At 40.4% G+C, this 12,415-nt stretch overlaps 1 protein-coding gene across 3 annotated transcripts in view; it reads left to right on the top strand.

The window, feature by feature from the left end:
* The window catches only part of LOC121444776 (CTP synthase 2), a 123,781-nt gene extending 115,750 nt beyond the window's left edge, over positions 1-8,031 (top strand). For 2 of the 3 annotated variants that reach the window (XM_041646694.1, XM_041646695.1), the window contains exons 18-19: positions 3,810-3,918; positions 5,960-8,031. In XM_041646694.1, coding sequence (XP_041502628.1) covers positions 3,810-3,879 — 70 coding nt within the window. In that variant the 3' untranslated portion in view covers positions 3,880-3,918; positions 5,960-8,031. The remainder of the gene's footprint in view (positions 1-3,809; positions 3,919-5,959) is intronic. The other variant, XM_041646692.1, reaches the window with a different exon arrangement.
* The last annotated feature ends 4,384 nt before the right edge of the window (positions 8,032-12,415 follow it).

Genomic DNA, 12,415 nt, shown 5'->3' with positions numbered 1-12,415 from the left:
ATCTTCCTTTCCCAGCATTGTGAGTACTGAGATAACAGGCAGGGACTCCCATGCCCAGTTTTTGCAGGGCTAGGGATTGGAGGCAAGCACTCTTTCAACAGAGCTAAATCTCCAGCCCTTGGGTCAATCTTAAAAAAAAAAAAAAACCAAACAAACCAACTACTAAAACAAGCTTCAGTCATTTTATACAGCAGTACGGGTGCTTTTCCCTAGCTAAAGAGTGCAACTGGGTAAACAGAAAGTAGATTGTAAGCAACATCCAAAGCTCTAGAAATGACAGAGGCATCTCACTGCCTGGACAGTCACCCAAAGTTCTTCTGTACCCTTGGGGCATCCACCTTCAGCCTACAGGCCATGGTATCCGGCAGACTTTTCCATGAAGCAGGAAATTTCAAAGGCAGTTCCACCTAAATTGGTAGTTTGTCAGTAACATTCTTCTGTGTCCTGCAGAATGTCTAGCAGACTCTTTTCTGAAGCAGGAACTGCAAAGGACCTTCTCAACTTTAGGCAAGTTCAGCAGTCATTTCTCTGTGGAGCCTGCATACCCAGTTCATCAAGAAGTTCAGGCAAGAGCAGTTTCTTGCCCAAATGGGTAACCAACTCCATAAGGAGCCTATTCAATGCCCATTCCTCTTGAAGTAGACTGGTGCTGCCAGGAGCAGATGTGTCTCATGTAATGAAAAGTCCTAAGTTCTTTTTTTTTAATTTCTGTTTACTTAGGTAATATTATATCCTTCTGGAGTCTTCGATGTAGTTAAAAAATTTATAGTTCTAGTTACATTTTCCTTAGTCATGATAAAAGCTAAAGTACATATAAATATTATAACTGTAAAAAAAGAGTGCACCTGGGAGGTGTTATTTGACTTTAATAATAACAAGGATATGTGGTTTTTTATATCTTCAGCTAACATATATTCCATCTCTGACCAATTCTTAACCTTTTACTACCTGTTTTCTCTGGTCTGCTGCTCCCATGCCCCTGCGGAAAGTCCAGAAGGAGAGCGGCTAAACAAAGGGAGACGTGGATGATGTGTTCTGTCTGCTTATCGGTAGTCACTCTGTGAGTGTAGCCTAGGAGAGTTTTCTAGTCTGTCTGCATAGACCTTCTCCAGCACTTTCCCTGTTTCTTTTAAAAGAACAAAAGTGAAATTTCACCTGTTAAGGAATACAGACTTTTATTGCTATTTGGGTGAGCAAATGCCTGGCCAAAGTCAGGGATGGCTCAGGCATGAAGCACGACAGTCTTTATCAGGAAATGAAGACCCAGGGAAACCTTAGTTTGTTCTCCTTCTGTCTCACTGTTTCCCTCCATCTCCCCTCTCTCCCCATCTTCCTCATTTCTCTCTCCTTCCATCACTCTCTCCACCCTCTCTCTTTCTCCCTGTGTGTGTATGTCAGAGGACAACTTTATGGAGTTGTTTCGCTCCATTCAGTTTTCATGTGGTGGCTTCTGGAGATTGAATGCGGGTATTCAGGCTTGCACAGCCAGTACTTTATCTGCTGAGTTATCTCACTGACCTCTTTAGTGTTTTCTGTTATAGCATAGCTGATGAACAGCAGGAGAAACATGAGGAAATATAAGTGGACAAAGAGGATGTGATATCGTGACAAAAAACTGGGAGAACTTAGCAAAGCTGACTTGTTCGGTTGCTTTTTTTTTTTTTTTTTTTACTTCTTTCACTTCAGGGTCTGAAGATCTGCTTCAGGGAGGGTCAAAATGCCTGTTTTAGGGCAGAAGGGCAGATGGAAGTTCAAGAGACCTTCCTGTGTATATTTTCGTTATGGGGGGGCCCACCAGAGAAGACCACTCAGACACAGTTAATAGCCTAGTCAAAGTCTTTATTCCAGCTGCTGGGACTACTCTCTGGTATTCAGGACCCAACTTTGGCCCAGAGATTTTAGAGCAAGTGGCTTTTGGAAGCAAAACCCACATCTGGTTATCTTGCTCAGCAGCTGTAGGGGGAGGTTTTGCACAAGCAAGCAGCTTAAGAAAAACTAAGACGAGCAGATATGGAGGGAGAGGTTTGCATGAGCAGGCGGTTGTTTAACAGGAGCCAGGATAAATTAACTGGGTATCTTGGCGTTGGCTTCCTACAATAGATTCAGGTAATTTCCCATGGGATTTGCCATCAAGGAGATAAAATCCTAGTCAAGCCCCAAATGGTCTCATGAAAAGTGTGGGGTGGAGGAACCCCTGCACTGTCTTGCCCTGTCATACCAACTCAGATTCCTTTACTTTAAAATGTTTACTATGCCATAGTGCCATATTTTGGAGTAGTGTGTCCTAGACCCTCTCATTGTTAAAGAAAATGATTGTTGGTGGAGCAGGAGGGAAATGGGAGGAGGTGGAAATTTTTAATTGAATAATAAAAAAAATAAAAAAAACAAAAAAGTATAATGATTGTTGTCAGAGGGATAAAAAGTGAAAAACCTCCAGTATTGAACTAATAGCTTGTGCACTTGTGAACAAATTGTCTTCAGTAGGTGCAGGACAACATGGTACTCAACCTCAGATAGATTGAGTCTCTCATCTAGATTAGCACAAAATGAAGGGATTTGTCAATTCTGCTTTTCTTTTCCTTAAAAGTTTTGTTTGAGAGGGTTCTAGCTATGGTCTTCTGGCTGCATTGCTTTGGTTCTGTGATAAGGCAGAACACCATGGTGGGAAGCTCATGGTAAAAGAAAACTGATTACATTATGCTGGCTAGGAGGCAAAAAGGGAGAAGAGGGGCTGAAGTCCCGGTAGCCCCATCAAGGTGTGCCCATAGTGACCACATTTCCACTTGCCTTACTTCTTTCAAAAATGTCTTCGTGTGTGTGTGTGTGTGTGTGTGTGTGTGTGTGTGTGTGTGTGTGTGCGTACATGTGATGTATTTGCATACGTGTCTGCCACAGTGAGGACAGTGGAGGTCAAAGGACAACTTTTGGGATCCGGGTGTTGGATTCAGATCTTAAGGCTCTACACAAAGTGCTTTAACCAGCTGAGCCATATTGGTGGCCCTCCTTCTTTACAAAATATCTAAAATTAAACAAAAATTTAAGGTTACCCTAGAAGTATATGTCAGTATGTATCAAGTACTGAAAGTATTCCTCTTGGTATCCTCACTTGCCTTTCTTTTCTCCTCCCTCCCATTAGTCATCTTCACCCCCCTAGACAGTTTTACTTAATGTCATATATATGTGCATTATTTTATGTATTTTCTGTAAAATAATAGGAAGTACAAAATGCTAAAACATAAACATTGTCTTTCTGAGTCTGGGTTAGTTCTCTGCCTACGATCATCTCAGCTGCATCCATCCTGCAGCTCTCATGACTTCTTTTGAGACAGAAGTTTAAAATAGCCTCGGTTGGCCTGGAACTCTTTGGCAATCCTCCTGCCTCAGCCTCATAAATTCTGGGATTACAACTGTGAGCCACCACTCCTGGCTTCAGACTTTCATACAAAATCAGATTGTTGATAGAACTTGAGTAGAAAGCAAGCCACAGGCACAGGGGCAGGCAGCCGAGCAGTCAAGGCTTTGTGGAAACGGACAGCTGATCTGTAGTCTGTGCTTTCTACATTTCAACCCTTGAAACGCTTTCCTTAAGTTTCCGAAGAAATAACTTAGGAATTGTGATGAAGGCAAGTAATCAGCTGCTCTGAGCAAAGAAGGACCAGTGCATGTGGTTAGACTACAGAATGATCATAGAATATCACTTAGTATTTCTTCTACATGGGTCTTCACTATGGAACAGGTTTGGAGCTACAACTTGACTAATTACTTGTGGCTTTTTTAACATCTTGCTGAGTAATTTTTCTCTGTTGTAGTGATGCTTACAGTGATGTCAGCGACGACAGCTTTTCAGAGGCAAAGCTAGCTGAACTGGAAATCAACTGAAGCTCTTTATGCTTCAGGAATGACAGGGGCCACCTGAAGGTAAGAAAACATTTTGGCGAATCATTTGTTTGTCTTACAGCAAGCAGGCATCTTGATGGAGATGGCAGCATTACAGGACTTGGTTTGCAGGGTCCTTCTCAGACCAGATTTAGCCTCAGTGCTATCAAGAGACAGTATTTGGGAGAGAGGGCATGTGTCTGAGGCCAGGAATGACCATATCAGTACCTATAAATTATTGGTTAGAACTGTAATAGTCTATTTTGGAAGTTGACCAGAAAAAGCTTTGTTAACACCAGATAGTATTTTCTGCTATGGGCTATATATATTAATAGCCCAGCTATTCTATCACTGCAACGAGAAAGCAGCCTTAGGCACTATAGAAATAAGTGGATGTGTCTGGGTGCCAATAGAACTTTATTTACAAACACTGTCTGCTAATTGTGTGTATATGTTACATGTCTATAGTGCCAACACTCAGGCAGTGCAGTTCAAAATAATCCTCAGGTACACAGTGACTTGATTATATTAGATGCTATCTTAAAAACAAAATCAACCCCCCCACCTACTTGCTGAATAAATTACAGTTATCCATTTATGAAAAGCTCAAATCATAGTTAAAATCACTGATTTTTATGTTATTTAATTCTTCCTTTTATTTTTAAATGATACCTTGGGGCAGTGAGATGGCTTTGCAGGTAAGAGCACCTGCTATGCCAGCCTGATGACTTGATCTCATGTTAGGAGGAGAGAACTGATTCCTGGAATTTGTCCTCTGACCTTCACACACATGCTGTGGCACAACTGTGCTTCTCTCTCTCTCTCTCTCTCTCTCTCTCTCTCTCTCTCTCTCTCTCTCTCTCTCACACACACACACACACACACACACACACACACACACACGCACACACACACAGACACACACACACACACACATTTATACAATACACATTAGTAAAAATAAAATTTGAAATAGGGAGCTAGAGAGATGGTTCAGTTGTTTAAAGTGCCGGTCAGAGGATCCAAGTTTGATTCCCATCACCCACATCATGGCTTGTGCCTATCTATGACTATCATGACTATTCTCCAATTCCATGCCATCTGGTGTCTTCTTCTGGCCTCTGTGGGCATCAGGCATGTGCATGGTGAACAAATACACATACAAGCAAACCCTCAGCACATAAAATGAAATAAATAAATCTTTTAAAAGTTTAAAAAAATAAAGTTCAACAAAATAAAGCTAAAGACCATCTTACTAAATGTGTTGTAGGCCACTCATAGCAGAGCATATTCTCTTGGTTTTGTATAAAATAAAATATGATTGAGTCTGGAGAGATGAGTCAGTAGTTAAGAGTACTTATGGCTCTTATAGGCGGCCTGGGTTCAGTTCACAGAACCCGTAATGGAGTTTACAACCATCTGTGACTCTGGTTCCAGGGGATCTGATGCCCACTTCTGACTTCTGAGAGCACCAGGCACACATGCAGTGTACATACATGCATGTAGGCAAAACACTCAAACATAAATAAATAAATAAGTCCAAGAAATAAAAATTATAAGGTAGTGTTGTATCTTTGCAAGAAGAGGCTAGAGACAGGATTGATGTTCAAGGGCAGCTTATTTCCTCTGTTACTATATTTTATAAGAGAGAACAGCATCATGGATAGTGTTATTAAGTTTATACTTGGAGCCAGGTGCCACTTGGAATGACGCTAAAGGTTATGGCAGGCCTTGGGTTGGGTATGCTAGTATTTAGTTGGAAAAATAACTTTTGGACAACTTGTCAAGAGTTCAGTGCTCTGTTCACCTGGGCCTGTTGCTCAGTGATAGCGCACTTGACTGCTTTGCCTGGGGCCCAAGTTCAGTTTCCAGAATTACCAAACTAAAAAGGAACTACAAGGAGTTGTATCACTCTACTAGGAGCTCTTTGAGCTCTCTGTTGATTTTTCTGTTTATCTGAGGCTACTGTCGTCATAAGTGGGGTGGTCTCAAGCTAAAATGCTGTAAAGATTAACAGCGATGATTTTAAAGGTGCTTATTATTACTTTTTGATGTAACTAATACTTTCCTTTTCTTTTTAAAGCCTCTGAAGTAATTATACTTAAGATGAAAGAATTATCTGAAGAAACCACCACCCTGTTCCCTAGATACGGGCTATGAAGATTCAAAGGGAATTGGAAAATGTTTACTTCATGAAAGAGAACCAAAGGGATTCTTTTCTTTTCCCCCTAGAGGCAGCCTGTGGCACTCACACGTTTCTGTACTTAATTAAATGTCATTCAGCAGCAATTCTGGGGGCAGAAAGTGTTTCTGTGTTTTGTCCGCAACATAGTTAGGTCAAAGTGGTAAGCAAGAACCAGGGGAGCTTTGCCTTCCCAATATTGTGTGGGGAAGGTGGCAGACATGTGCTATAACCAATTTTGGGTTTAAAAATGAGTTATTCTTTTACCTGGATATGAAGTATATGTTAATGTGGGCGTTAAGATGACTTCAGTTTCTCATTTTGTTTATTTTCAGTTAAAAGTGAAAGATGGCTTATTCTTAGTAGTTAAGAATGCTTGCCGTTCTTCCAGAGGATCTGGGTTCAATTCCCAGCACCCACAGGCAGCTCACAACTGCCTGTAATTCCAAGATTTGACACCCTCTCACAAATATACATGCAGGAAAAACACCAATGCATATAAAATAAAAATAAAATTTTTAAAAAGTGAAATTTAGAAGGTGCAAGACATGGAGTTGTAAGTAAGCCTGTTTTCTCAAATACAAAATGTAAAGAAAAGAGATTTGAAAACTCGGGAATCGGGTTGAGCTGGGTCGAGTTCCTTCTCTTCAGCCCACATAGTGGAAAGAGCAAATCAACTTCCACAGTTGTCTTCTGACCCCTGCATCACACACACACACCATTTTTTTTTAATTTTAAAATTTAATAATCCTTTTGTTTCTAATTAAAAGTAATTTTTATTATTCTTTTGACAACCTCATACATGTATAGAATGAAATTTGGTCATTTTCACCCTTTAACACCCTCTCCCCTCGCATTCTTAGTGAAAGCCTTCTTCTCCACAAGCCCACATCTTATTCTCATGTCTTTTTGTTGTTTCAGTTTTTTTGTGACTATTGTCTTTTTCTTTTTGAGATAGCACTGTGTAGCTTATTGTAGTCTTGAACTCACTGTGATCCTCTGGCTTCAGCCTCCCAAGTGTTAGGATTTTAGGTATGAGATACTATGCCCTGCTCAACATCAGCAATTTTTTTTGAGACAAGGTTTGTCTCCATAGTCCTGGCTGTCCTGAAACTCACTCTGTAGACCAGGCTGGTCTCAAACTCACAACTGCCTTTGCCATTCAAGTGCTGGGCTTAAAGGTGTGCACAAACATGCTTGGCTAGCATTTTTATAGCAAAAAGAACTGTTTGAAAGTGGATGGTACAGCGGCATTCACTGATCCTGTACAGCTCTCGGTTTAATATAGCGATTCCAGAATTAACCCTTGTTCTTGTTAGTAGTAACTCCTCATTCCCTAGCAACGGTTAGATCCAGATTGATTGAGGCAACGTGGGAATAGAAGAAAGTGCAGACCAACATCTACACAAGAAGAATTATTCTTTAACCAGAACAGCTGAAAGACATCGGTCTTTCCTTGGACTGTGTGTGCATGTGGTACAGAAAAGAGGACTTTGGGGATGGAAGATTCCATCTGAAGATCAGTTCCCTGAAGTCTCAAGTGGTAGATAGCAGGTTGGTATGCTCATCCTCCTATCAGAAAAGTCCTGGGTCCTAACGACCCTTAGGCTTTGCCAGTTAAGTCAGCTTTTCAGCCTAGAGTTTCTCAGCCCACCTGAAGCTTTGTTTTGATTGTTGTCTTTAGCCCTTCAGCAGCTACCAGTCATTTTGTATAGATTTTATTACTCTAGTAGTTCATACAAGTGAAACCGTATGGCGCGTGTGACTTTTTGTATCTGGTTTCTTTTACTGACCTTAATCTTGTCAAGGCTTACCCAAATGGTCGCATTCCTCCTTATAGCTCAATAAAATTCTGTTGTATATGTTCACCACAGTTTATTCATTGTCGATGGACCTTCGACCTGTTGTGAATAGTGCTCCCACAAATCATCATGTGGAAATATTCGTTGTGAATTTGCTTTTGGTTATGAGTATGCACCTAGGAGTAGGAGTGCTGTGGTATATGCTATTTTAAACTTTATTTCAACATTTTTTAGATTAAAGTTTATGTGTATGAGTGTTTTGCCTGTTTGTATGTATGTGTACCACACATGTACCTGGTACCCACTGAGATTAAAAGAAGGCATGAGATTCTCTGGAACTAAAGTTACAGATTGTTATGAGCCATTATGTCCATGTTGGGACTCCAGTCTCAGTCCTCTGCAAGAGCAACAAGTGGTCTAAATTCCTGAGCCATCTCCCCAGCCCCCTAATGCGTTATATTTTAATTCAAAATTAACTTAAAAAACACAGTGAACAAAGTAACAAGTTTACTTTTAAAACAGAATTTGTAGCACTGCAGAGATGGCTGAGTGGTTAAGAGTGCTTGTTCCTCTTTCTGATGACCCAAGTTCAGTTCCCAGCATCTACACTGAACAACTTGCAAAGGCCTGTAATATCTCTAGGGGATCCAGTTACCCTCTTTTGGCATCTGTGGGCACCTGCATCCATGTGACACATATATATATATATATATATACTCACACTCACAAATACCACATAAATACCACATAAATAAAAATAAGTATAAGTAAACTAATAGTCTAGACTTGTACTTCCCTTACCTGCCCTATTCATGGCCTGAGTGCTCGTAAATGTATAAAAACACAGTTTGTGCTTCAAAGGAGAAAACATAATTTATTCAGGAGCCAAGTATGAGTGACCATGGCCCAATAACACAAATTTAAGTTACCCAAAATTCCATGTTACAATGTAGTAACTTTCACAAGCTTTTTATAGTAACAGAACAAAGAAAATAAGGCGCTTTTCTAATGCATGGGTGAAAACGTCAGGTAGGCAGTTTTCAGAAAAGCAGGGAAACATCCGCTATAGGCCTGATGACATTCTTGGCTTTTAAATTAGTAGAAACTAAGGTTATGCTTGTATATTCCAAGTGGATTTGCCTAACAGTCACAAGGATGTTAGATCACACACAGAGGTAGGCAATGTGTGACTATTTAGAGGTCTAAAATACCCCAAGATAATTTGGCCGTTGACCTGCCACCTTCCAATTTCTTCACAACTATTGAAGTTCAGCCTTGTGGAATGTTCATTATAGGTGTGATTTTCTCTGGGAATTTCAGATAGCTTAGTTGTTCATATTAAAGCATTCATATGCTAATTTTTATTTTTAAATTTTAGCTTAGACTTTATTTTTATTTTATTTGTGCAAGTGTTATGCCTGCATGTATGTATGTATGTGTACCATGTGCATTCGGTTGCCTGGGTGTTCAAGACCCACTATGCAGATGCTGGGATCTGAATCCAAGTCCTCTGTAAGAGCAACTGTTAATCCAAATATGATGAGGAAGACCACTGGCCTAAATGATCATGACCAAATTAATTAAAGTAAGCAGTTAATTAAAACAAGCCTTTTTTTATTTGTGTACATAGTCTGCCTCACCTTAAGACAGGATTCCTTGGGCATCAGGAAGACAAGGTTTTTATAGCTTTTGGGGTAGGGAGTTTCTAAATGGGGGACTTGGTGAGGAAAAATTAATGAGCAGAACATAAGTATAACAAGTTAGTCCTAATGAACTGCTGAATAAAAGACATCGTTGCAAGGTGGGCATAACAAGGTAGTCATAACAACAGGTAGCCATAACAAGGTAGTTATAACAACTCATTTGAAATACAGGTAGGGTTGCAAGATAGTTATTAACTTTTGGAAGCAAAGGCATAGTTGCCATTCCTGGAACAGGCAGTACAGAACCATTTGTAGTTAAGGTTACAGGTGGGGCATAGCCCAGTTCTTGAGAAACAGAGGTTTAATCATAAACAGGAATGAACTTTACTGTAAGATGGCTTTTAAGCCTAAGATGGAGGCAGGCTGGTTCATCACAGCAAGTGTTCTTTAACTGCTTAGGCATTTCTCCAACTCCTCACATACTAATTTAAATATTTTAACCTCTTACTTTTTTGGTGGTTCTTGTTTTTTGCCTTTTAAGCATTTTGTTTTTAATGCTGTAAGGTGCCATATTATTATTTTATAAGATGCTACAGAAATCTTAGCTACCCAATACATGCAAAATGGAAACAAATCTTTGTGGTTAAAAAAATAATATTAAATTGCTTTAGTGTTCCTCTTGTGAAAATTATAGCAATAAGATTACTAGAGGCTCTGAACGAAAAGCCCAGGTTAAAAGTGGCAATTGGTCTAGCTGAGAGAGAAGAATGTACTCACAAAGGGGATACTTTAGCATCACAAAAGGGTAGGCTGGCTTAAATGGACATTTTCAATTTTAATGATCCTGATTTCTCAAGTCACTTAACAACCGAGTGCTTTTGCTGTGGCTAATGTGGCAGTAGGAACAGAGAAAGGACACTTAAGAAACAACCCTTGGTTGTTGCCATGTGTGTGTGTGTGTTGCGCGTGCATGAACTTGGAATGAACTTGGTTAATGAACTTGGAATCTAGCAAAGAACAGAACAAATACCCGAGTGATTAGGTGTCATTGTCCTAGTTTGCCTCCTTTCATTGTGATAAAACACTGATCAAAAACAACTTTGGGAGGAAAGGGTTTATTTATTTGGCTTACAGGTTATGGTCCATCACTGAGGTTATGCTTGTGTCTTGACCATCAAGAGCATTGATAGGAGCTATCACAGTCTGGGGGAATCCTGTGCACCCTTGTTTTAGTTAGGGTTTTATTGCTGTGAAGCGACTCCATGACCACAACAACTCTTATAAAGGAAAACATTTAATTGGGTGGCTTAGAGTTCAAAGGTTTAGCCCTTTATCATCATGGTGGAACATGCTAGCATCCAGGCACACATGGTGCTGGAGAAGGAGCTGAGAGTTAATAATCTTGATCAAAGGAAACAGGAAGTGAACTGAGACACTGGGTGTGGCTTGAGCATGTATGAGACCTGAAAACCCACGCCCAGTTTGACACATTTTCTCCAACAAGGTCACACTTAACTCCAATAAAGCCACACCTCCTTTTCTTTCAACCAACCACAGAAGCCAAGGCAGGAACCTGGAGGCAGGAATTGAAGCAGAGATTACTGGAGGAACGCTGCTTACTGACTTGCTTTTCAAGGCTTGCTCAGCTTGTTTATACAAACCAGTACCACCTGCCCAAGGTTGACACCACCCCCAGTGGGGTGGGCCCTCTTACATCAATCAATTAACAAGAAAATGCCCTACAGACATACCCACAGGCCAGTCTGATGGAAGAAATTCCTCAGTTGAGTTCTTCTCTAGTGTCTTAGTTTGTGTGAAATTGACATAAACTGAAAACCCAGGTAGGAACACTTAGAAAGTTGCTCTAAATTGTTCACTCAACAAGTCACTTTTTATTAACATATAATCAAGGTACACAGTACTGGGGTTCATGTATTTTAACCATATTCCCACCTCCACCCCTTTTGTCTTCCCTGTAAAAAATTGTTGTTGTTCTTTCTATCAAAGACAGCCCTACCGGAATACATATTTCCAGATCCTCCCCCTTTCCCATTGCGTCCGTTGGCCAGTTACATCAGATTGTGAAGCCAAGCTTCCACCAATGGTATGAGACTCACTCACCACCTAAGTTAGGGATAAAAGACAAAAAACATCTTGGCCAAGTGTGCTTGTTAGGTTGCTGTGTATTCTGGCACACCCTTTCTTCAAAAAGAATTGTCTTGCCAACTTTCACTTTGTTCATGTGGTCCTTTGTGTGACACTGGGCTGATTCTTTCCTAACGTTTCCTTTCTCTGCCCTCCCATTAGTTCCTTACAGTTTCCCTTCTACTTTTGTGTCGTATAAGTATACATGGCTTTATGTGTCTATATAAAATATAGGATTCAAAAATAAAGGAAAATGTGATGCGTATCTTTCTAAATCTGGCAATTAATAATCTCTAGGACCATCAAGATGGCGTAGTGGGTAAAGGCACCTGCTGTCAAACCTGATGATATGAGGTCCTTTCTCCTGATAAAGTTCATTGCTTAGTGCAGGAGAATTGTCTGTATTCTGTCAATCATGTTTTAAATAAATGCTGATTGCCCAGGCAGGAAGTATAGGCGGAAAAACCAGACAGGAAGTAGAAATGATGCAATGAAAACAGGAGAATTCTGGGAAGGAGGAAGTTGATTCTTCCCACTCCTGCCCAGACCACCAAAGCAGCAGGATGTGATCTGCCCCACTGAAAAAAGGTACTGAGCCACATGGCTAACATAGATCAGAAAAATGGGTTAATCAAGATGTGAGAGTTAGCCAGTGAGAGGCTAGAGCTAATGGGCAAATCAGCTTTATAACTTATAGAGACCTATGTGTGATTTTCTTTGGGGCTAAACAGTTGTGGGGTACCTGGTGGGAGGACAAAAACAACAAC

The sequence above is a fragment of the Microtus oregoni genome, unplaced genomic scaffold, assembly GCF_018167655.1.
Source record: "Microtus oregoni isolate MIOR12 unplaced genomic scaffold, Mior012 000140F_ref0000409, whole genome shotgun sequence".
In the NCBI taxonomy this organism is placed as follows: Eukaryota; Metazoa; Chordata; class Mammalia; order Rodentia; family Cricetidae; genus Microtus; species Microtus oregoni.
Note: the sequence above shows the minus strand (reverse complement) of the source record. Positions and strands in the feature narration are given on the sequence as shown.